The sequence below is a fragment of the Geospiza fortis genome, unplaced genomic scaffold, assembly GCF_000277835.1.
Source record: "Geospiza fortis unplaced genomic scaffold, GeoFor_1.0 scaffold121, whole genome shotgun sequence".
Taxonomy (NCBI): domain Eukaryota; kingdom Metazoa; phylum Chordata; class Aves; order Passeriformes; family Thraupidae; genus Geospiza; species Geospiza fortis.
The window spans coordinates 553,824-579,865 of NW_005054346.1; the positions used below are offsets into that span (position 1 = coordinate 553,824).

Below are 26,042 nucleotides of genomic sequence, written 5' to 3' on the forward strand. Positions count from 1 at the left end.
CGCTCCCGGGAGAAGGCGGCCAACTCCAGCGCCTACCAGGGCGTCGTGTGCGAGGCCGATGCCGCCTCCGTCGCCTCGCAGGATGTCTTCAAGGTGCGTGCTGGCAGAGAGGGATGAAGGTGGAGGGTGAGGTGGGCGAGGGGGCGGAGGGTCCCTGGAGCTGTGCGGGCTCGGCAGGGACGTCCCAGGGATCCATTCCTCATGGGACCCTGTCCGCTGGCTCATGGGACCCGGGAGGGAGGATCGGTGCGGGATGGGAGACAGGCTGGGAGCGTCCCTGGCCGTGGGGTGTCAGGGCACAGGACGCTGATGTTGTGCGGTCCAGGCTGAGCGGCAACCCGGTGTCCGGTAAAGGAGCAGGCGAAGGAGGATGTGGGTGGCAGGCTGCTGAGGCAGAACTCACATTTCTCCTGGGCACAGAAAAAGACCCCCTCTTAGAGGGAAGCCGAGGTCACGATGGAAATGAATAGATCATCTTAGCAAAAATGATACAAAAGAGTATAGAAATACTAGAACTGTTACAAACGGAAAGGGAACCGGAAAGTGCAATCTACACGAGTGATATTGCAGCCAGGAAGACAAAAAAATCTTCCCATTTTTAGCAAAGATTAGGATGAGAAGTCATGTATTGTATTGCTGCTAGGGAGACCTAGACCAAACTTTAGTGGAACCTTTTTAAGCATAAGAATAATTAAGCAAAGGAAGAGTTTGCTTACAGGATGGAAGACTTGGATAACTTTGGAGATTTTTAACAGCAGCCTAAACAAATTTGACAAAGTTTGTAGATCAGTTCAAATCCTCCAGAGGTCATTTCCATTCACATATGTTTTCTGTGTGCTAGCTGTAGACCTAAGCAGCACCTCTTCAGTATAATACAGCTGGTCAGCCTGGTGCGTGATCTGTCACTACAGAGCTGTTCAGGTACAGGGCAAAGGAGCTGCTGTTGTTTAAAATAACTTGCTTTGCTGTTTTCCGCTAACCCACGTACTGAGAATGCCAAATTGACTTCTTTCTTCCTTATTTTGTTAATGAAACTCTGCAGGATTGGCTGATAAATCTTACTTTGGTTGATAGAAATTATCATCATGCCACATTTTGTCTTACACTGAGAAATAAATCCAGTGTTAAAAGTAGAAAAATGTAGTCTTGATCAATAGAAATAATAAAGGCAGAATGTTAGAAGAAATAGAAAATACTGGGCTCTCTAATAAGGTTTTCTTAGACAGCTTTTTGGTGTGTTTAAAATGTATAGATACTGCATGTGTAATTGAGCTGTTATTTTTGTGACAGTGGGTTAATCTTAAATATGTTTTCCACAATTATATCACATGTTTTCAATTACCTTTTTCTGATTGCACTATTGAAGCTGATACCAGCCCCGTATTTGGCCTCAGTCTTATAAATGTTTAAACATATTTGTAACATTATTGACATGAGTAACCTCACTGAGGTCAATGGGGCTATTAAGCTGAATGAAACTAAACACGTGCTCAAGCCCATGAATGGGCTGCCCTGTAATGTACATTTGCTTAAGGATGGCAAAAATTGTGGAGTCTTTGACACTCAGGGCATCCTGGAGAGCAAAGTTTTCTTTTTCAGGCATGAAGGGAGCAGTGATTTTAGGGAATTCCCTTTTTTATTCTTTGCTTGCTTACACACCATTTGAAGGTTTGCATTACTTCAGATAAGCTTTTTTCTCATTTTCCCACCCAATGTAGTTGAACTGTTTTACTTTTTTATTCTCTCTTTAATATCTGTTTCTTAAATTCCTGCCCATTCTACTGTAATCATGTTATTCTATCACTTTTCTCTAGAAATATGGGATTTTAATAACTTTAACAAAAATATTTGGAGAATGTCATAAAATAATAAACAGCAGAGTTTCCATAGTGGGCTTTGATTGTAAGGCATAGTACCTGGAATATATCAAGCTGTCAGTGGGCTCACTGGGAAGATATTGAGTTGTTTCAGACTGAGATAATAGTCTGATATTCTAAGCATGCTGCTGAAATTAAAAAATATATTGGTTTCTCTGACACAAAGAACATCACAGAAGCCCGATGGCTGAACTTGAAAGCCAAGAACACAGTATCAATCTCTGTAAAAATATCTAAAGAAAGGAATTTATCAAGACAATTTATTTTCCTCTCTGTTGGATTCATTTTGCATGGCCCCTTCAAGAAAGAATATAAAAATATAAGTGATTAATTTGCTTGTTTGAGATTTTCCATGGTGAAGGAAGGATCTTGATCTCACTACAGAAGAGAGAACAGTGTATTCAAGATGATTTTCAGTTTTGTTCCTTTTGCACTGTTTCTCATCTGGATCTTGCAGTCAGTTAAACCAATAACCAATGAGAGTTTTATTGTTGGCTCGATCTGATCAGGATTTGTGAACTTCTTTGGAGCCCAAACAACTGGGCAGGAGTTATTGACTGGTAACATGCCCACAAAATCACATTACAGCATTGCTAACTTCCTGCCTTTTAGGAGAATGAGAAAATGAGAATGTTTTTACCCAAAACAGGTTATTTCAGATGGAAGTGCCTGTAGGCTCCGGAGCTTCATTAAGAAGAATCGTTCTGGGCTCACAAAAGTGGATGAATTAAATGCCACCCCACTGCATCACGCTGCTGAAGGAGGACAAATAGAACTCATGCAATTGATCATAGATGATTCGTCCTATGAAGGTAACACTCATTTTATGAACAACTTTATTTAACACAATAAAAAAGTTCAATAACCCAGATGTCCATTACCCAGCTGAAATAGGACTGGTAAGTGTTATCTCCATTTATAGATTCAAATCTTTTTCCAACTGTCTGCCGCAGTTTGCACTGTCTCAGGTGTGATTTGGGTTGCTTTTGTCATGTAGGATTGTTTTCTCTCTAATGCAGTGAATCAATATGTCTTGCTTTGTTTGACACTCAGATATATAGACTTCAGATGTGAAAAAGAAAACTGCAATGACTGAACAGAGGATTTGACTTTCTGTCTTCCTTATTCATGTTATATGTCTGTTATATAATCAGCCTTGTGAACTACATCAGACTCCCCTGATAGACTGTGTGCTGCTCAGTAAACCTAAAATGGCCCTGAACAGCTTGGTTTTTTTCACCTTTTGATGGCCAATCTAATTTTAGATTAATCCAGCTGGAATATATATTTTTTGTTTTTAGTCTGTCATTTTTGTCCTAATTTCTAAGGATATTTGTAGAAGTTTATCTTCAGTTTTCAAGCTCAAAATGTATGTTTAGAGCAGACCACTTTTTTTAAATGGTGTGAATTGATTTACCTTTGTGTTCTGAAGCAAAACAGAGTAGATGTGGTCTTTAATTTTCTTACAATTTGCAAGCACTCATTTGTTACCTGTTATTTAGGTTATTTGCACTCATTTATTCTGTGCAGTCTCTAAAGAAATTGCTGTGAAGTCAAATAAAATAGGTAAAAGAAGAATCAAGTAGAGAGGGCAATCAAGTAACTCTTGGGTGAGGAGAAACATGTATAATAGTGGGCAAGAAATAGGTGTTTCACCACTTCCATTCCTCTTACCAATACTGTGTATTCAGCACAATATTTAATCAATTTAACACAATGCACTACATCTCATGAAATCTTTTCCTTTCCCTTTCCAAAGAAATGCGGTAGCACAGACCTAAACCTGGCACTGAAGACACTTTTTTTTTTTAGTGCAATCAGAACATTTGATGGTTTTGCTTTGGTTTTTTTTTTGTTTTGTTTTCTCTCCTTCGATCTAGTATTAAATGTGATGGATTCTTCTGGAAATACCCCACTGCACTGGGCCACAAAGAAAAACCAGGTCGAAAGCGTTCGCTTGCTTCTCAGCAGAGGAGCCAATCCAAACATTCTCAACTCCAATATGATGGCACCTTTGCATATGGCTGTTCAGTCCCTGCACAATGAAATTGTGAAGGTAAGTCTGAAGTCTGCCTAAACACACACACTTGGTGAGTAGCTCAGCCAGCAGAGCCGTGTGCAGAGCACCAAGGCCTTGTTGATATATGCCATATCTCTTCATGTGCTTTCTTTAGCAAGCAGGATGTGTAACATGATGCGTATAAAAATGTTGGTGTCCTCTTAGCACTGCCAGTAAACTTCAGTATAGAAATACTGAAGTTTGTGCTATGATGAGTAGTGCTTATGTTTCACAGAAAATGCTTTTCAATTTTTCAGACACGAGGAACTTCCTTTAAAGGTTCTTTTTAAAATGGAAACTTCATGTAGGCATGTGTATTTCAAATTATAATATTCCGTTTCTTTTTTTTACAATTGTATACGGTGTCTTAGAAGCATTAACATTCTTGAAACTAGTGTATTTTAAAATAAAAAACAGATTAAAACTAGTCAGAAAGCACAGTCCTTAGAACCAACATTCTAATAATCAATTGAATGGTAACAGAACTAAATCTGCAATTAAAAATCGCCAAAATATATTGTGATGAAATTACCAAGGTGTCCAAGTTGAACCTTGTAAAACAGTGATAGCTATGAGATTTTAAGCAGCATAAATTTTTAACCATTTGTCTAAGTGCAGTGAGATTTTTTTCACTTCATATGCAGCATTTTTAAGTTCTTTAATTTTTTAGATGAATGCAATCTTAAAATTGCAACACTTCCTTGTCTCTTTAAATTTGTCTCTTTTTATAGTTAATCCATGCAAAAGAAAGAAACATATGTTATCTATATTCAAGACAAATAAGGAGTTCTTTGGAAATGTTTCAGTGTCCTCAAATCTTTTACAAAATCTGTATTTATTATGAATTAAGAACAATGAAATCTGGAATCAGTGACATTTTTAAAATGGACTTTTTATCAGCTTCTGTGCTTTGGTTCTTGACTAAATCAGTGCTCTCATTTTTTCTCCACTCTGTTGTTTATTCAAACTAATTCTCCCTTGGTTTTTATTGCCAAATTGCCTGAGAGTGATTAAATGTACCAGTTCTTCTAGCGCAGAAAAAATAAATAACTGAAATTACTGAAAGACAATTAAATAAATATGTAGCTAGGGGAATAAATAAGCCAGTATGGTCATTATAATTTCCAGATCCTTTGCTTCTCAAAAAGTGTGGGAAGCAGCCATAGAGGTAATTGATCGTACTGATAGTCCAGTGTCAGCTGTTAGCATAGAGACTGGAGCAGGATTTCAGGACTGCAAGGTCCCACTTTTCATCAAGACCCATCTCCCCTCATTTTAATGTGCAATTCAGCAGATTTCTAATTGAGCAGATTCCAAAATATTGCCACTTGCCAGGGAATTTTCTGTTGAAAACTTCAGTTGAAAATCCTTATCTACAATGTGCTACAGAAAATACTTTCTCCCATTATTGAGAAATTGTTAAATCAGACTTTAAAATACTTTGCAGCTAAGTGCAGAGTTTAACTTAGTTACCTGGCTGCCCACTGGAAAGAATTGTATTTCATATCTGCTCATATCTGCGTGCATATCTTTTTCACCAGTATATTTTGGCATTCTCCTGCAATTTTCCCTCTCATCTGCCCATGCATTGTGGGCCTTTGGCATGCCAAATGAGGAAGTTGCAAGGGTTCTATGAGTTGTAACAAAAATAATGGAATAGGCTTTTATTGTTGTGTTTGACTTATGATTGACTGAATATTTTCCTAAACATTTAGGTTTTAGTCCAACATAGCAGTACAGATATTAACTTGGAAGGTGAAGCAGGGAACACACCTATAATTGTAGCGTGTTACAAGGACAATCCTGAAGCACTGACACTCCTGGTAGGTATAATTATCCGTCATCTTTTGAGATGATTCTCTCTACCTTGATGCTGAGTTATTCTGTTCCTGGGTTTGATTTTTGTTCCATGCAGGAAGGTTAATCATGGACCTAGTGTTCAACTGGCTTTGCATGGGTTGCTAAGAAACTTTGATCTTTTAAGAGGGTATATTATATCTATAGCGTTCTGATTGGCCAACTCAAGCAAAAAAACTGATTTTGAAGGTCATGAGAACACAATGAAGCATATGCATTGTATGGCTATAACATGCAAAAGATACTTGTATAAAAACTTCATAATCCATATGTATTATACATTTAAAAAAGGAGACAGCTACCCAGGAGATTATAATGGTATATTCATTTGTCAGATTCTTCTGTATGTCAATAAGCTGTATTGAGACTTATTTTTCAGATTGAAAATGGAGGAAAAATATGTAAACCAAACAAAACGGGATGTATGCCCATCCATGCAGCAGCATTTTCAGGTGCAAAAACATGTCTGGAAATTCTTTTGAAAAAAGGTAAATACAATGCTCCCAAGTAGCGAGTAACAATTTACTGCTTTAGTTCTCAAATTACTGTGAAAACAAGCAATTATAACTGTGTTTAAACTTACAAGATGTTATTGCAGTTATTCCTGTGGATGGTTTAGGCTGACAACTTTTGATTGCAGCAGCAAACTAGCTGCTTTCCTAAATGTATGTTCATCCATTGTTAAATGACAGATGTGACAGGTTCTTGTTTTGAGAAGGGAGAATATTATTGCACACTTAACATGCTTGTTTTGAAAGCCTTTATATCTTGTGCTATGTCATTCTCACTTTAAAAAAAAATCCATTTCTTTTCATCTCTCAGGTGAAGAATTGGGTCACTCTGCTAAAACCCACATCAATTTTACCAATAATGGAAAGTGCAGTCCACTTCATTTGGCAGTTCAGAGTGGTGACCTCGAAATGATTAAAATGTGCATTGAATTTGGAGCTCAAATTGATCTAAAACAGGTAAAACTCAGACGGGCGTGAAATGTATTTTTGATAAAACCGAGTTATCTCTAAATCTCTGAGTGGCATGAAACAAAGCAGATAATCATTGTTCATTCTCTCTTCTAATGCAAAGCAGAGGGAGCAGCAAATGAAAGAAAGTCTTTGGTTCAAATCAGGCAGAATGTGATGTTTCTGTCCCCAAGATACATTGGGTCATCCCTTCCCAAAAGTGGACACTTTCTGATCATTCTTCTCTATCATCAGCCTTGCCTTGGCCTTTACATTATCTACTTTGTAAGCAAACACAAATTTGTAAGGGTCTGTATCCAGATGCATTCATGAATAAACATTTTTAAAAATATCTATTGCTAATCAAAATGTTTGCAAGGATGAAATCAACTCCGGAGAGCAAAACTAAATATAGTTTTGTCTTCTTTTACTGCTTTGATTCTTTGAACACATAGCTTTCAAATGAGGTGAGCTATGCTGCTGATTTGGTGATGGACAAAACTATTCTGAGAATGCTTAAGGCATTGTGGAAAAGCCCATTCCAATGCATTCAACAGAACGGTCCTGGTCTAAAAATGAGATCTATATCAAAGCTGGCTAGTCCCATCTTGCTAAACAAAGATCCCATTTTGGAAAATATTGTTCTATTCATCTGTATATTGCTTAATTATTTTATGAGTCTAGTTTATAATAGTTTTCTAGTATATTGGACAATGTTATTTTTTACCAGCAGAAAAGTTAATTTAAGAATAATTTCTAAGGAGATTCAATTTTAGGAAGTAAATGAAGTTTTAAAATAATGGAGTTTCTGTATAATATAGGCCCATTTATTTGCTTATTCATTTGTATTGGCCTAGATATGGTTTTCTGTATCTTTTATTTGCTTCATCTCCTATTTTAAAGGGTGCTGCATCTCTCTGGTTTTTAATTAAACTACAAAAGGTTGTTAAGAGTATAATTATCTCAAATCTTAGGGACTTCGTATAGAGTGATAAGAAGCTTCATAGTAATCCTTTAAAACTATCTCTTTAGTCTTTTATGGTTTTGTCAATCTCTTTAGAATTCTACTACAGTTAAAGCTTTATTGCTTACACTAAAATTTAGACATTTATGAATTGCAAGTCCTCAACTGGTTCCACTAGTATGTTTAATAGATTGGAAGTTAGGTGTCTGAGGTTTAAATATTTGTATTTTGTCCTGTTTCCCCATTTATAGAATGAAAAATGCACAGCACTTCATTTTGCTGCCACTCAAGGAGCGACAGAGATTGTAAAGCTAATGATGTCATCCTATGCTGGGGAGGAATCCATTATTGATGCTGTAGATGGGAATAAGGAAACATTGCTTCACAGGTAGGAAGCTATTGTGCCAGATTTCACTATGAATTGTGAACCACGATATTCTTAGTTGTTCCTTGCGTTTGGAGCATCCTTCCATGTAATTTGGAACTTCTCCATGGTATGGGAGATGGTTGTAGTGCTGTATGAAAGAGGAAAAAAATTGGTCAGCATGTTAAAAATCTTGGTGCTGATACCAAAATGAAAACAGTTGCAGTTACCTTGGAACCATGTCAAGGAATGGTCACTAACAGTTTGCATTGAAAATTTACTCCAGTAAAGTTGTAGGGGAACAAATTTATGGAATTGTTAACACCTTCTGGCAATGTGGAAGAAATGCCTTTATATAATCACTTGATGTTCTCCAGAAAATGAATGAAAAATAATATGAACTGTTTAAAAGGATATTTTCCTTTATTTTCAAAAAACCCTTATACCTGATGTGGTAAAAGGAAATGTTTGTACACTTCCCTGTGACTTTGAAGTTGCAGAGATGGTGTTTGTGTATGTCATAATCCTTAAGACTTGTAGTCTTTCACACTCCATTTAAACCCAGAGCACTAGACTGTGGAGAAGTTTCCTAAATCCTTTGTAGCAGAAAGGTACTTACTTAAACAAGCTGGCTCCCAACTCTATGGAATATATTTCCCTATCTATACATTTTTTGCAAGAAAGATATGTTTCACTGCATTTAACTGTGATAATTTGACAGTGTTATTCTACAAGTTTTACAGTATGAAGTAAGTGGTAGAAGCAGTGATGATTGTTCATTGGACACAGTATGAAGTGCAATGATTCAAAGATAATTGAAGACATTAAAAGAGTTTGTTGTAAAATTAGGATAATGTTTGGGTACACTTGGAAATGTTACCATGGCAGAACATGATTATAGATAAAGTGATGACAGAATGCCAAATCAAATTGTACAGACACATGTACTATTTAATAGATAACTGGCTGCCTTATCTCTGAAAATTATTGTCCTTGAAAAAAGCTGGGTAAAAAGGACAACTCTATTTTAGTCCCTGTGTCTGTGAAACAGTAAAAATTATATTAGCAAGAATCATCATGAAGGTAGAAAGTCACCCAGATATTGCAGAATACAAAAAAAACTGAGGAGGAACATTAACTTGCTGAGAAACAAAGCAGCAGTGAAGTATAGGTAGCACTTGATGCTTTTGCATTCTTACTGTCATGTTTCCAACTAAATATTTCATAACATAACTTTGCTTTCTCTTCAGTCACCTTGGAATTTATTTTAGCATTTGTGAAGCATTCAGTATTAATGTGTGGCTGGAAAGGTCCACTATAGATAATGGAGGCATCTCAACATATTTGGAACCATGACTTGATTTTTAAAATATGTCTTTTGAGCAATCAGTTCTAACTATAGTACACCCAATGTTTTATTACCTCTTATAATGCTAAGGCAACTGTTATCATCTGAGATATAGTACAACTTTGGAACTGTCCTTCTGTGTTCCTTATTGAGTCAAAATATTTTGCAGAGGTCTGACTTGTGGAAATGTTTTGTGTGTGTGTGTATTTACTGTGCTATACTTTCGTGCTTTGACCAGTTTTTTCCTGTAATATATAATTCAATGCCTTACTGTAGAATAAAACCTGTATAGAATATACAGTATATTCTATACTGTAGAATAAAACCTGAGAAGATTCCAAATGTATAGACAGCTTTAAAATATTTTTGGTAAATGGCATAAACTTTTTATCAGTAAAATAACTAATGCTACTGACTATGCACCAAATGCCCAATTTATACCAATTAGTTTGTTCTTATTTTTTCAAGTAGACTTGCCTGCCACAGTCAGAATACACGTTTAGACATTGCCATTTTAACCTTACATTGGCATTATTGCACAAAATACTTTTGTGTTTTTGTATAAAACCAAATTATTTTTGAATAATAAAATTAATTTGAGGCTTCAGGCACGCTCGGAAAAAACTGCATATGAAATTTATGGAATTCTGTATTGACCTTGTGCGGCACACTGAATGATCTCACATATGAAATTACTGTTTCTCCTAAAACTCGGTGGTAAAGTACCTGTTTACCTACCAATAAGGTCTTTGTTTCCTGCAGTGAGTTTTGAATGGAAATAACTGAACTGAACTTAGTTTTAAAAGATAACTCCATGCAAAAATATAAACCAATTTATTAAGATGAATTATATAATAAGGGTATACCTCTGTCTCTTTATTTTAAAATTGATTTATTTGAAATTATAAGAAAATGGAAAAGAATGCTATTCCTTGGCTTGAAACATCTTTGTCCTTTCTAATATTACTGTATTTTTGCATTTTTCTCCACAGAACAGCACTGTTTGATCATTATGAACTGGCGGAGTATTTGATTTCAATGGTAAATTTTTAATCAAGCAACATGTTTAGAGAGATTATTGCTATCTATTGCTGCAGGTCTGCATAGAGAAAATCATAAAGTAGAATGTGTTCTCAGGTATAGGCTAATTAGATAGGTAGGTATATACATTTCATAATGTATAATTGAGAGTTACAGTACAACAGTAGTTGTTGATCCATAATATCATGCCACAGTTACAGAGGATGAAATCTTACATTTTTATTTCCATTTTACTTGCTCAGAAAAATTTCATAAACATCTTTTACCAAATATGGTGAAGTGGTCTGGTCATTCAACACTCTTCAGACATGAAATATAAAAAAAAAGGCTAAAGATGCATAGAATTTCATCTGACTTTTTTAAAGATATGAATAATTTCTTTAAAGAATGTTCATATGATTACTATGGGATAACATAGCCATATATCAAAGTTTGTGTATGATCTAGAAAAAAAAATATTCTGTGTGGTTTGGTTGTATTTCTTCAGTGAATAATTATGAAGAATAAAGAGAAGAAACATAATCAGGCATGCTACTGGCTATGTTCCCAATTTGTCCATAGCTACTGGCTATGTTCCCAATTATGTCCATTATGTCCATTTGTGCCAATTAAACTAAGGCTCATAATCATTTTGTGCCCCTCTCGGCTGAGGACATTTTCAGAAAGTTTCAGAGTTCTTTTTTGTTTTATGTGTGTTTAGGATTTTTGCTTCATTTCATGGCAATTATACTAAAATAAATTATCTTCTACATAGAGTTTTGCTTTTCTCAGAAAGCTTGTTATAGAGATTTGATTTAGTTAGAACTAGATGTTGGGCTTACTTTTGATTTAAATACGAAATGGTGAGGTTTGACTCCTCAAACTTGTCTGACAAAACCATCTGTCAACAAACTTATTACCTGAGAAATGCAGGTACAAGTCTTTTGCATGTGGAGGCTTGTGTGTGTAAAACATTTTATCATAAACATCTTTAACACTGCATTTGCTAAGAATAAACTTTCATTCCTTGAGTGCAATTTGACTAGTTTGGCCTCTTCCACAGAAGGTTTGCCGAGGGTTTCTTTGGCTTGCCATATAAACTGTGTCAGGTTTGATGCTTTAGGACTGTTTTAGTTTGCCCTGTCTAGGAATGGATCAAAATGTGTCAGCTGGAGTTAGTGGAGTGTTAAATGTACAACCTGTGCTGCCTCCTCCCTTGGACTCCTGGCACGATCATGGAGTTCTGCCTCTGTGGTGGTGGTGTACATGAGGGTTGAAAAAGAAAAGGTTCAGCCATGTTACTGCCTGACAGGACTAGCAAATTCCAGTTCATAAAGGTTTTCCAGCTTTAATGAAGAACATCTATTTATTTTACACATTAAATACTCAAATTTTGCTCAAAATAAATAAGCAGTAATTTTATATATTTTCTCCTGTTTTTTGGACTTTTTCCCCCCTTTGCTTCTTGTGTCTTTTCTAAAAGGAAAATGAAAGATTAAATAGGTATAAATAATAATTGATATTTACAAAACGGATATGTTTGTTTTTCTATTAATATCTGTTTAATTCATTTATGTTAATGCATTTGGGGCAACAGAAATGGAAAATTAAATGAAGTTCAGAAACTATTTTTCAAACTCTTAATTCAGCTGTATCATAAATAAGGTAAATAAATGTGGCAATATATAAGTTACTTCTTACTGTGGTAAGTATTTATGAATGCTGCAAAATTCATTTTACTGAAAGCTGAACAATTACATTAGCTGGTGGGAACGGTGATTAAATATTACATAAGGAGCTAGAAATTGTTGCCCTGTATTCATTGAAATAAATGAGACACTTGGATAAAAAAGGTCTGTTTCTTAATGAAAAAAATAATTTTTTGAGATGTTGTCTGACCTTGTAGAAAGGTAAATAAGGAAGGGGCCTTGCCTGCATTACTCCCAAATATTTAATGAACATACATTGGAAGCTCCCTGTTCTCTGTGCTAATCATTGCACATTTACTATGTGCTTCTTATTACCACATTACAGGTGTTACCATCCTGGAAAGCAAATATTACTCAGGATTGTGATTAATTCTCTCTCAAATTAAGACTGGACCCAAAGATAATTCAAGTTAATGAAAAAACTGCCATCAATTTTTTTTAATCATCTTTGGATATTATCTGAAATGAATAGATTTTTTTTTTGTGTACTTTGTTCAACTCATCAAGTTTGACTTGCAACTCAGTATCTAGAAAAAATGATATCTAAACTGTCATAAAATGTACATACATCTCGTTGGTTCATTTGTGTGTACCTTCCTGCTCCCTTAGTGGGATTTTTTAGATAAATATGTTTATGCTTATAGTAATACTTTGCTGATATGATCATAGTGATACTGTGACTATAGTGACCATACTGTCCTGGCAATATGTGTCAGTGCAAAAGTAGACAACACAGAATAAAATATGCCCCTGTTGATACAGCTGCTTTGGCATCAAAATGGACTTGGTTCAAATCACTTATGCTGAAGGATAGAAAACCAATGTAGATTGAGCTATGCAGGTTGAACTAATTTCTAGATGCATTACTTCTTCAATTGTGTTCATACAGTGTAGAGGTTTAGAAAGATCTTTTTCTGGTAATTTTTTGATAGGTAAGACCACATAATTGAAAGGGCTACCATTTTTGCATTTTTCCATAGCATCAATCCTGGTATTTTCCGGATAGAATTTTCAATTTGGAATTTTATATTGAGAATACATGGAAAGGTTCTCTAACAAAAGATCATAAGCTGTAAGTTCAGTACACCTAGAAATAGGCCACTATTATTTTGGCATCTGAATTGTTATATATAGATGACTGGACTGTGGCTGATGGTTAGAAAACCTGGTAGTTTTATGGAGAGATGTAATGTGTTTATTTATTTATTTATTTTTGTAATGTGAAATTACTTATCTAGACCATCTGGAATTACTAAGAATGCCTATATTTTGCTACACTTATAAAGGGCAGCACCATTTTAGAGTTTCATTTATTCATTCTTCACCATAAACCTGGAATTCTTTTTCTCAGGGGGCTAATATTGATAGTGTTGACATAGAAGGTCGATCCCCGCTTCTGCTGGCCACTTCCTGTGCATCATGGAAAATTGTGAACTTACTGCTTTCAAAAGGTAAAAAGGAATATACACGTACTATTTATATTTTTTTTTTCTTTGAGCAGGGTTCATTCATTTTAAAACTCTGCACCCAGCTTCCCTCTCAATTTGAATTCGCTACTTCAGCATCCAGCCCAGGAGTAGCTGAGCTGAACAGCTGCACACTGCTGGTATCCCCTGAGATAAAGGAAGAGTTGGTGTGGTGATTTCACCCCTTTCACTACGGTGTGAACAGGCTGTAGAACAGGCTGTGTGTGCCATGTGTCACGCCTCTCAAGGTGGAGGTGGCACTGGCAATCCATCCCTGCACTCCTCAGCAGCTCACAAAGTAAACAGAACTGCAGAATAAATGCACCACTTAAGCAGAGCTGTGTTTCATACCAGCAATCAATCTTTAAATGTTAAACCCACCATTTAATCCTTACCTGTGGATTTATAAAATCAGTCACCTTGAAAATATTTGAGCTTTATCTCTTTCATTTGCTGCATTTTGGTGCAACTTAATGATTATGACTGTTGTTAATAGTATAACTGATTTTCTTTAAAAGCCTTACAGTAAGTTTTGAAACTTCAAAAAGGTTACAGCTTTAAAGATTAGAAGAGGTAACTGCATCTTTAAATTTCCTCTTCATTTGTGGGTGATCAGCATCTTGGAATGTAAGGGCCCCATATAAAACTTAGTGCTGCTTAGATGAAATACAAAATGCATACACAGAAGAAAATGCTGAAAGCTGAGTATCATTAGGTGGGATTTTTTTTGGGAAACAAAATTATATGTTACAAGGTTGACTTGAAAGAATATTTTATAGATTCATAAGAATTATTTCATAAAATTTTATAGATTAATAAACATTTGTTCAACATTTGTTCCTTTGTCTTAAACATCATTATGTAGTGCCAAGAACCAGCAGTTTTGAAGTTGCTGGTGTTTATTTCCGTATTTATTTAGGAGCAAATGTGTCATTAAAAGATCACCTTGGTCGGAATTTCTTGCATTTGACCGTGTTGCAGCCTGGAGGATTACAGCATCTGAATGAGAAATATCTGCAGGTACAGTAAGCTTCAATTTATGTCTTTGTGTTACCCTTTCTAGGAAAATGTGAAGAAAAAAGCAACTACCATTTTATTTTGGTATGTTTGTAAAAGTTTTTGATAATTGTTAAATAGTCCAGGGTCATAAAAAATGGTTTGAAGAGGTACATATCACATATCTCTTCTGAAAACATTTCAAAGCCAATAATACAGTTTTCTTATTGCCAGGCAAAGGAATAACACAATCCCATAAATTATTTTGCTGTTGGGGCATTGAATAGCTCAAGAGGTAGGCAATAAAATATAGAATTTTTCACTTCTACTTTTCCAGCTTGCATGCATTAAAGCCAGGAGACATGCTCATAATCACTCAAGATCTAGAACTTTATAAATAGTTTGCAGCATATTCTGCAGGAGCTTTTTGTGGACTGGACCATAAAGAAGTCTTGGATTTGGTTTTTTAAAATATTTCAAACATAAATTTGTTATTTGGCTTTGTTGAAATGGAGCACTCATATTGATAGAGACCAAGCTTGCCTGAAAAAATTAAATTTGCTGGCCTCCAGAGCTCCAGAAATAGCCTTTTAAATGTGAATCAAATATAACTCATCTTACAACATGTGCTGAAATCTGTGAACACCTTTGAGTGTAATTCAGAATGGATTTAGCCTCCCTTTTCAGAAGATGTGGTGAATCGGTTTTAAAACAGTGATGATAAGCCTCAGCATTGACTTTCTGATTATTGATCATATTAATAATTCAGAGAAATAAGTTGATAGGATGGTGGGAGGAGTTTTTAAGTTGCTTTCAGAAAGGTTGTAGGAGAGTGTTAGACAAGGAAAATGGGGAAATGAAAATAGAGAAACCGGCGAAATAAATTAACACTGTAAAAGAGTGAACTGCTGGGTTTTGACAGTCAGAGGTTTTGCTACTGAATACAGACTATAAGACTGCCTTCAGGTTTGGTACAAGCCTTCTGCTGCCAGCAGTGAGCATTGTGTTGGAATGGCAGCAAAGAAGAATTTCCTTTATTGTGCTTGTGAATGGGTTGCAGTGAGGATGCAGGATGTGCTCTTTGAAAAAATGGTGATCTACAAATCAGCAGATAAAAAAGGTGCTCTTTGTTCCTAAATTTTACTGAACTTTATTTCTTATTTTTAGATACTGCTTTAGAGTATTAATGCTATTGTTGCAAACTATTAGAAACTATGGAGCAGAGGAGACAGAGACATAATCCTGTACTTTTGTTTTTGGGTATCTCTTGGGGGATAACAGATGGAACATATTAAAAATCTTGTCGTGGATGAAGATAATGAAGGATGCACTCCGTTGCATTATGCATGCAGACAAGGTGTGGCCCTCTCTGTAAATAATTTACTCAGCCTCAACGTTTCCATCTACTCCAAGAGCAGGGACAAGAAGTCGCCCTTACACTTTGCTGCCAGGTTAGTAGCACAGCTCAGGCCATGGAATCCATGCCTTGTCTTTCCTCCCTGTGTCTCTGACATCAATTTCTGTGCATTAATTTCTGTGCATCTTGCAAAGCTATGGGCGCATCAATACTTGTCAACGACTTATCAGAGACATGAAAGACACAAGACTTTTGAATGAAGGTGATAAGAAGGGAATGACTCCCCTTCACTTGGCAGCCCAGAATGGTCATGAGAAGGTAGTTCAGTTTCTTCTGAAGAGAGGGGCTCTCTTCCTCTGGTAAGTACACAGATTTTCATTCACTAAGCCAAAAAAAGCCCCTATCCCCCTATGTTTTATGTTCATCTGCTGGGAAGTTAATGCAATATAAATATAAGTACAGTATATTAAAATAATTATTATATTTGTATATGCAAATAGAAACATACAGTATAACAGCATGGTCATAAAATACTTGTAAAACAGAGAATAGCTAGCTGTAAAACCAAGGCTTCTAATGCTGGGGGAACTGAGGTTTCTCTAAATCTAACTGAGAGAAGATTATTAAAGATTTTCATGTCGAAAAAATTGGTTTAGAAATATTACAATAATTTCAGCTTCACTCACAGGCTTGAGAAGAGTTTCTTAGTTCACAGGCATTCTGCCTTGCACTGTAAGTTCTGCCTTCAGGTCAAAGATCCTCAGATCTCAGAAACAGATGAAAAGGGAGAGATCTAAGTGCTCTTATTGAGTTGAACCTTCTGCTTCTGAGTGGTGCATTGATCATCGCATAATGTTTGACAGAATGTATGGACATCTCTGCAGCAGTCATGCCATAGAAAAGAGGCCCAAGTCAAAGGAGCAGGGATTTACATTCACTTTAAATCTATAAAAAGCTTTTTTATTTATAATTTCTAATTTTATACCATTGTGTGTAAGTGATTATAAAGGCTGGACAGCCCTGCACCATGCTGCCTTCGGAGGATACACTCGCACAATGCAGATAATTTTGGATACTAATGTGAAGTGTACTGACAGAGTGGATGAAGAAGGGGTATGTGTTAACATTATTTGTTTCTTGTCTGCTGTTACTTCTAGAAGAAATGTCAGGGCTAGGCTATTGGTAGTTTTCCACTGTGCATTACATGTGTAATATTTTATTTCCTTTCCAGACTCAGTGATAAAAGATTTCTTGGATAAATATATGATTGCTGAAATTTTTATCCAATTCTTTTACGTGGGAGATAAAAAAATTCAAATATTCTAATAGCAAAACTTGAAACAATGAATGTATTAGACATGTTCCTCTTGCCCCCTATACAATGCAAGAATATTTTAGCGATGTAGTACAAACATGGGTAATGCGAATTTAAAGAACTTACACAGATGTGAAAAAATCTGGTATTGCTTATTAACATTTTGTTTGAAATCCACTGCACAGTGATGTCCAACAAAACCAGCACCTCTTTTGCTCTGGAGTTTGGACAGATGTAGTGTGTTTTAGGTTAAGACCGAATCCCTTTCAAGGATTGGAGGCCTCTTGTATGAATCTGTCCTATCAGAAATATAGGGTAATCATTTTAAAGAATTGTTTAGTTCCCAACACAGAAGCTGTTGCTTAAATCTCTGAGAACTGGTGTTGAAAACATTTAAAGTACTAGATTAGAAAAAAATCTTGACTATAAATTTATGAGAAGCCTTAATTTCAATTCATGAGAAGTCCTTAATTGCAATCGGAAAAATCTGTGTGCATTCAGAAGACTCTCAAATGTCAGTTTTAGTGTACCTTGATTCCTGAGGCACTGATTCCTTTACTTTTGTGAAAACACCAAAGAAAAAATAAATATTCCACTTACAAAATTGCACCCTCAGATTTTCTTGCAGATTTTTTTGTATGAGCATTTGTATGGATATAATTGAATGCTTCTCTTCTTGATTATCAAACGCAGGTGTTCTGTCTGTAGATGTCATCATTTTTACCTCTTTATGACTCGCAGTTCATTAATTACAAAACTAAAAGATATTAATGAATTGGCTATTCTTACCTATAGTGAGTTTCCTCTTCAGATTTTGCCCTAGTGTAGCTGTAGACATAAAGAATGTGTCTGTAATCTCTGTCAGAATCTGACAATATTCTAATGTTTTGTGTTGCCAGTAAAAGCATTCAAGACTTGCAGCTGAGAAAATCATGTGGCTTTTCAATGTGGGAAAGCACTGAAATGTACTTTTTAAAAATTACTTAATTTTTTAAAATTTAAAATTTTTAAAATTACTTCTTGTCTGCATAGAACACAGCTTTGCACTTGGCTGCACGAGAAGGACATGCAAAAGCAGTGAGGTTACTTCTTGACTATGGTGCAAAAATTCTGTTCAACAAAGCAGTAGCTTCTTTTTTCCATGAAGCAATACACAATAGGAGAAAAGATGTGGTGTCTGCTGTCATTTTGCACAAAAGGTAAAGTATAGAGAATATGCTTCCTGAATTTGTTTGCCCATGTGTTTTGTTTCGGTTTTCTTAAATGAGATTAAGTTCTGAAAATCTGTTGTGTAATAAGTAAAACTGAGTACTTATTTTAAAATTCCAGAGGTTATGTTCTGTTCTAATGAGCATAAATAAAAAATGACATAATTGTAATGGACATCAGACATATGGCAAGTTGTTTTTCATATTACACTGAGTATTTGGATTCTGTGTGTAAAAAACATGTAGAAGCCATCAGAAATAATTTTGACTTTTCACATAATGCTTCAATGCCTATAAAATTTTAATCAAAATGTGAATACAACTGAAATAATTCAAGAAATTTAATTTAAAATCATGCTTTTTAATGTTGCAAGTATTTTAAAATGTAGCATTTCAACTGCAGTTTAGAATATTTTAGGTTAAGGCATAGTGAAGCCCCACTTTTGGAATAAAGCAATGCACCATTGCCTAATGATAACATCTTTTGCTAAGAGTTACAGGAATACTGACAGGATTTCACTGTATTTATTATTATTTGCGTAAATTTGTAACCCATGATTCCAAAGTTCGTTCCAGTTTCGTATTTTTAGGAGGTCTTAGCATAGTTGAAACATTTCTGTTTAATTGATAACAGAATTTAACATGAATCATTCTTACAGAAGGGTCCAGAATATTACTCAGCTACTCCCCAAACAGCTTAGTTTCCATTTAGTAGTGGATAAAATTAGCACATTATGTGTTATGTTTTTCAATATGTTAAATGAAACTCAAATAATCCAAAAGTAGTTAATTTAAAGCAGATTTAATTAATTAATTTTCCATTATCTGAAATAATTTTTTGCAGATGGGAAGAAGCTGTTGTGACTTTCTCTCACTCTTCCAGTGCCAATAAGTGTCCTTTGCTGGAAATGGTTGAGTATCTTCCTGATTCATTTAAAGTAAGTTTTCCACACATGTTAAAGAAATTACTTCACAAAATAACCTTTTTTGTGTTGCATTCATTTTTCTCTTTGCTGTGCTCTCTAATACATATTATTATAAAATAGAAATAAATTTACAAAATTTTTAATAGTATTTTAATAATAATAGTCTCTGTCCAGTTTAAGTACTTCAGTATTAGAAAAGTTCCTAGCTTCCTGAGATCAATGGAGTTATAAAAGTAACATAAAAATGATGTATAAATGTAATGAGAATCATAAGTGAATTGGGTTCAAAATCATCTGAGATATTTTCACTCTCTTAGCTAACTGCTAATGACACAGCAGATATGATTTTTAATTAAAATAGCAAGTGGTACATACATATATCACTGAAGGGGTACTGGGAACAGGCAAAGGTGCTACAGAGTCTCTATCATCAGAAGGCATGAAAATGCACTTTATTATTAGAAATCTGTAGTTCTTATAAAAAAATGGTGGACCTAAGACCTGATTGGCTTTTAGGAATCTTCTCTCACACTATTGGTCAACTATGAATAGCATACTCTGGAGAACTATATCTATAAACAATGGTTGCAGAAAGAGAGATAATAATTGTTTGAATTCTTTCCTCTAAGTTTCCTACAGCTTCTAAAATCTTGGGAGAACTATGTCTCTCTCTGTTCAGAGGATATATTATTACTACGTAGGTATTCATAAGCTATTCACACTTCATACTTGTAAACTAGCGTGTAGGCTTGTAAACTGCATTTATTTTTAACTCCAATATGAAAACTCTGGAATTTTGTGTCTTCAAAACCTACATATAGTCTGACTGAGCCATCACTTCTGTTAGCAGATTCATTGTATTTGACAGTCATTTTCTTCAGGTCTAAATATATTCTTTCTGTTGAACATTGCCTCTATCACCTTCATTCACTTTTCTGTTCCTCTGCAAAGCTGGTGTTGGACAACTGCATAATTGAGTCTTCAGAAGAAAAGACAAGTCGAGACTTCTATGTAAGTAGATGAAAAAGTCTGGGAAAGTACAAAACACATATATTTTAATGTATATGTCAAGCTCATATATATAAGGTACTGTTGTAGATGAATCTCAGACCTTAACACAGAACACAGGTGACAGATCTTATTTTATCCTTTGGACTGTAAATAGTTTGAAGTTCAGTTTCTGTAATCTTCATGCTTACATATTTTAATAAGTGACATTAAACTTCTACAATCCATAAACTGTATCTTTGCTGTGTTAATTTTTTCAATCAAGCTGGGTATCACAGGTTACGGATATTTCAAAATAGCAGTGAGAGAAGACATGTAATATCTATTTATGAATATTGAAAGGATGATTATAATAAGTAGTGCAATTGTCTTCAACAATTTTGAGTTCAACATGTTTCTTTGTTTTGTAAATACTTGTCCAAAATCTTAAGCAGTAGATTGCTTTTAATGCTAGGGAGACATGAATGTTCTCCAGTTATGTTACCTTTGAAACCATATTGAAAACCACTTTATCAATGATAATATTGGATTGTGTCCACATCATTAAGAGAAAACATGCAAATTTTTTGCTACTGTGCATTTTCTTTATATTGTATTATCAAAGCCATATAACTTTTAAAGACAAGCTTTTCTTTAAAGTTGGCATTAAAAAAATCACAATTATGAAAATAACCTTTTCTTAATTGTAACATTTTAGCAAGAAATATACACTTTTTATTTTAAAATTCAAAATGACTGTTCATTTAAACACCTTGCAGTCACAGATGTGTATCTTGATAGCATATGTTCAGCTAACAATGAATATACATCTTGATTCTGACTACCTTGACACAATATGCTCTCTAGAAGATAGACTTTTTTGTATTAAGAACATGATCTAAGACTGAGATAATAATTTGCATTATATTTAACTTCTGGTGTTTTATATAGATTGAATACAACTTCAGATATCTTCAGTGTCCCTTGACACTTAACAAGAAAGTGAAGGATGGTGAAGACATTTTCTATGAACCACTTACCACTTTAAATGTAAGTTTTACTTTGACATCACTGCCTGCTGTCTTGGTTTAGAAAAAATGAGGAGGCTTGAAGTTTTCATCATAGTATTTCTTCTCCAAAGCCCATAACTCTGTATATTGAAAGTATATTGAAATTACGTTCTAAGTAATAAATAAAATTTCTTTTAGGTTTAGATAAAACTGTGAATGTGCAAGATATTGTGCTGTACGTGCAGGTAGTACATCAAAGAAAACCACACTCCAGTCATTCTTGTGACCATGCACTGGAATGTAAGGCACTAAAAAATCTGACAAGCTGATTTGTTTCATATGGTAATTGCAAAATATTTATAATATGAAACAAATTTGCTAGGTTTTTGCATTGTCAATCTGTTCTCTCATTCTTTGTCAGAAAATGTCTACATAACAAACTTTCTGGCTTAATATGTTTGCTTTTTGGGATTCCTGTGGGCAATTAGCTGTTATACTGTCTAATAATAAATAAATAAATAAATAAATAATTTTCTCATTAAATGTAAAACTTGGTCTCACAGGTATAGTTGAAAATAGTCTGTATAATTTTTGAATCTTGAAATAGACTAACTAATAGAGCCCCAGAAGAGAAGCTGAATGCCTTAGCAGGCAGAGAGGGCAAGATAGTGATGGGTTTAGGCCAGAGCTCTTAATCAAAAGAAATTTGCAATATCTTACACATATTTTACTTTTCATTAGGCTAATAATCAGGTAAAAAAGTGACCTAGCCAGTTTTGTAAGCACTTTGCTTGCCTAGATGAGTTAAGTTTGACCCTTCTGTGTTTGTGTTTCGTAGGCCATGGTGCGCCACAATCGCATGGAGCTACTCAGTCATCCTGTGTGTAAAGAATATTTGCTTATGAAATGGTTGGTCTATTTTAGTGGATATAAAATATAATACTGCATGTCAAGATAAAGACTGTTTTGTCTGAAAGTCGTTTATTAAAATGTGCATTTTTATAGAGCTGAGCAAATGTCTTTTCCATAAGGTCCAACTTAGTATTTAGTAAAGATTTTTTGACATTTACAACAAAGGCAGCTACTACCTTTGTTTCCTCTTTGTTATAAAATATATAATAAGGTTGCCAAGTAAAAGTGAAAGGAACATTATTTCAGAGTGGCAAATACACTTTTGTCCACATTAGTGATGAACGCATTCATCACAAAGGGACATTTTAAGAAATGTTTATTCCCTCGTCTTGAAGACATTATTGACTTTTAAATTTGAATGCATCCTCTTCTAAATTTGAAAAGTGTTGTAACTTTAACATTTTCATTTTCAAGGATGGCCTATGGGTTTCGAGCACATTTAATGAATTTAGGCATATATTCTCTTGGTCTCATCCCACTGACTCTTCTGGTCACTCACATACAACCAGGAAGACCTTTGAATGGAACAGAGCTCTATGAAGCAAGACCATTAGAATATGAGGTACTTTATTAGTAGTTACAATCTATTTAAGATTTTTGCAGCAAAAAGGTATGATTACTTAAATAATGTCTAGATTAATTTATGATCTAGCAACTCTATGGAATAAAATTGAAGTATATATTTCTAAACATTCAGCAGCAACCTCTGCATAGATAAATAAATTTCAGTTAGATAATTTGCAGTTCTCATTTCTTATTTTTTTCTGAGAAATTTATATTTAGTACATGGTTACTTCAGGTTTTTTCCCTGAAGTGAATAATATTTGTTTAATATTGAAGAAAAAATATTGATATGAGAGCAAAAGAATAAAACTGAAACAGGAACTCAGAAAAGATATGCTAGTAGAAATATGAAATAAAATAAACTCAAGGGATATCAAAGGTTCATGAAGATATCCTGATCTATGAAAAAATAATGAGAATCACATATACAGCCCAACCCAGAACATGAATTTCACAATAAATATTAATTAAACAGAATATAGATAGTAATAAGTATATGATACAAGGTAACAGGCAATATAATGTATATATAATAGGTAGAGATCAAATGAACATTCCTTTAATAATTTCTAATTTCTTTTGTGCTCTGATTTTTGTTTCAGGACTCATACTTCACAAGGGTGTGTATGTGTTTAGTTTTAATTATGAGTTTACTGGGCATCTGCAAAGAAATATTTCAGCTGATTCAGCAGGTTAGTACAGGAAGAAATAACATTAATCAGACAGTGTACTTGCATGGCAGTTTGTATGATATTGGAATTAATCTGGTTTTTTTCCTGATTAGAAGTCAAATGTCAATTTATACTTTTTAATTTTATATATAATGATTAAACTGATTTTAGATAGTGAATTTACACAGTGTATTGAACTCAGTGTTTTAATGATGGATGACTTGTAAATATTAACCTTTCTCTCTTAAATCCTAGAAATTGAAATATTTGTTGGATTACTCCAATCTACTGGACTGGACCATTTATACTACAAGCATAATTTTTGTGTCTTCTTTATTTATTAATACACCAGCTCATTTGCAGTGGGAATGTGGAGCAATTGCTGTGTACTTGTCTTGGATGAACTTCTTGCTTTATCTTCAACGGTAAAAATCTTTTACAGTTTTACAATGAAATATTTTAATATTTTCAGATATTTTACATATCCTAAATTGTTTTGACAGATCAAGTTTGAAAGTCCCATTTTGTATTTTTATTTTTTTGAAACTATACAAGTTTCCAGATTAAGACCATAAAATTTTTTTATCTTGGATGAACTATAGAGTAATTTTCAGTGTTTTTCATGTAGAGCATCACAATATATGTTATAGCAACTATAGAAATAACAATATTTATTATAATGTTAATTAAGCACAGCCATGCTTAATTTTATCTTTTTTAAATTATAGTTCACTACACTGTATAGACTTTGACTTTAAAAGAACCCAGAAGGGTATGAAATATGAATGGCATAAGGAAGTCAGTTTTTATGAGTAATACCTGGAAGAACATAATTTCCTCTATCATTTCCCATATTAAATGACATGTCTCACTTTATGCCATAGTGTCCTGTGAAAGAATTACAATTGATGGAATTGTAAATTTCTTCAGTTGACATCATGTCTGTTTATTGCCCTTAATTATCTTAAATCTTGTCACTGGTAGAATAGTGTCCAAGAGTTATGAACTGCAGGAGAGCTGGGTGGAGGAAAAAAATAGTGTAGGTGTAGTGCTTAAGACTAATAAATTAAATGCATTTGTATCTGAGCAGGACTGCATGTGGTAACACTGCATAAATGCTCTTCCAATTCAATTCAATACAATTCAATTCAATACAATTATTGTATGTATGCACTAATCACCTCCATGAAGTCTTGCAAACTTCATGCAAACACAACATTTGCTGCTTAATTTCAGGGTTGTTTTACTGTAGTAGGGATGTTTAAGGACACGGTTTGTAAGCAGAGTTAATGTCAAAGAGAGGACCTTCATGGTGAAGCCTCTGCTGCAAACCTTGTTCCCAACCCCCTGCCACCCCCAGCCCTGTGTCTGATCTCAGATGACCAATGAATGGGTGTGTCCTGTCTACTCCAGGCAAAATGGGAGCTGAGCCTAAACAGGAAGAAGTAAACAGATGATTGCACAACCTTTCTTCTTCTGTTGGGTGAAATGCTTTCCTGGCTTGACTGTTATTTCAAATGTGTTGCAGAGGAACTCTACACATGAGTTTTCTAACTCATTCAGGCTCTTTTCCCAAAACAATATGTGTTTCCATTGACTTCAGCTGAATTTTGCCTAATAAATGCCTAATAAGTAAGAGAAGATTGGGTTTGCTTTATTTCCAGCTTGACCTTTTCAGTCTTGCACATAATGTTTCAGAGTGAAAGATACCCACAGGGATTTTCACAGTTGCTACTGTGAGCTTAAAAAATCTCATGGTCCCTGGATTTGGGAGAGGATATAAATTCACAAGTTCAGGTTTGGAAGAAAAAGTAATTGAATCTGCTTTATGGTAATTCCTGTTTTGATACTTAGTTTTTGTATCAACCAAGAATAGGAGAGGCTTGCCAACAACAGAGTGTTGTTGGAAACACAGGCGTCTTAAAATTATGCTATTCTCCTTCTCTTCCTGAGCAGTGTGTTTCTTTTTGTTTGTTTGTTTTCCATTCTTTGTATTTAGTATCTTTATACTAAAACTACATAATGTCATTTGTTTCACATCTTGTAAAAAAGTGAAGTCTTTTAAATCAGGTGTGTGGCTGCTATGTGGATTGTGGTGCCAGTTGTTCCTTTGTTCTGGCTGCTACTTTGCTTTGAGAAGCAGAAAAAAGTTGAATAGTTTGCTAATGTTTTTTTATTCTGAATGCAGCAGTGGTACAATAGTGCTTATGCCTGTGGAGGGAGTAAATGAAAAATACTATCTTGAAAATTGTTCTTGTGCATTGAAATATAAGATTATGCAGTTTAGAGTTGCTGTGTGTAGGATCACTTGCATACTTTTGGATGTGAAAGTAGAACAGGTTTGTTACCATCACAGAATCTCTTAGAGAGACAGTGTCTCCTTCCACAGAAGAAAATCAGCATTACTTACTGCCTTACAGAAATAACTGAAAGGGACTCAAACGTCAGTGTTTAATGGTTTAGGGGTAGACTT

At 34.6% G+C, this 26,042-nt stretch overlaps 1 protein-coding gene across 1 annotated transcript in view; it reads left to right on the forward strand.

Moving 5' to 3' along the window:
• Window positions 1–26,042, forward strand: part of TRPA1 (transient receptor potential cation channel subfamily A member 1) — a gene marked incomplete at its 5' end in the record, with an annotated part of 31,755 nt that continues 5,713 nt past the window's right edge. The window contains 21 exons of the mRNA XM_014307845.2: window positions 1–93; window positions 2,527–2,689; window positions 3,758–3,933; window positions 5,652–5,759; window positions 6,173–6,281; window positions 6,616–6,761; window positions 7,968–8,104; window positions 10,421–10,469; window positions 13,509–13,608; window positions 14,543–14,643; window positions 15,901–16,070; window positions 16,171–16,335; window positions 16,975–17,089; window positions 18,324–18,490; window positions 19,344–19,437; window positions 20,377–20,436; window positions 21,364–21,462; window positions 22,261–22,331; window positions 22,749–22,896; window positions 23,501–23,590; window positions 23,825–23,994. Coding sequence (XP_014163320.1) covers window positions 1–93; window positions 2,527–2,689; window positions 3,758–3,933; window positions 5,652–5,759; window positions 6,173–6,281; window positions 6,616–6,761; window positions 7,968–8,104; window positions 10,421–10,469; window positions 13,509–13,608; window positions 14,543–14,643; window positions 15,901–16,070; window positions 16,171–16,335; window positions 16,975–17,089; window positions 18,324–18,490; window positions 19,344–19,437; window positions 20,377–20,436; window positions 21,364–21,462; window positions 22,261–22,331; window positions 22,749–22,896; window positions 23,501–23,590; window positions 23,825–23,994 — 2,531 coding nt within the window. The remainder of the gene's footprint in view (window positions 94–2,526; window positions 2,690–3,757; window positions 3,934–5,651; window positions 5,760–6,172; window positions 6,282–6,615; window positions 6,762–7,967; window positions 8,105–10,420; window positions 10,470–13,508; window positions 13,609–14,542; window positions 14,644–15,900; window positions 16,071–16,170; window positions 16,336–16,974; window positions 17,090–18,323; window positions 18,491–19,343; window positions 19,438–20,376; window positions 20,437–21,363; window positions 21,463–22,260; window positions 22,332–22,748; window positions 22,897–23,500; window positions 23,591–23,824; window positions 23,995–26,042) is intronic.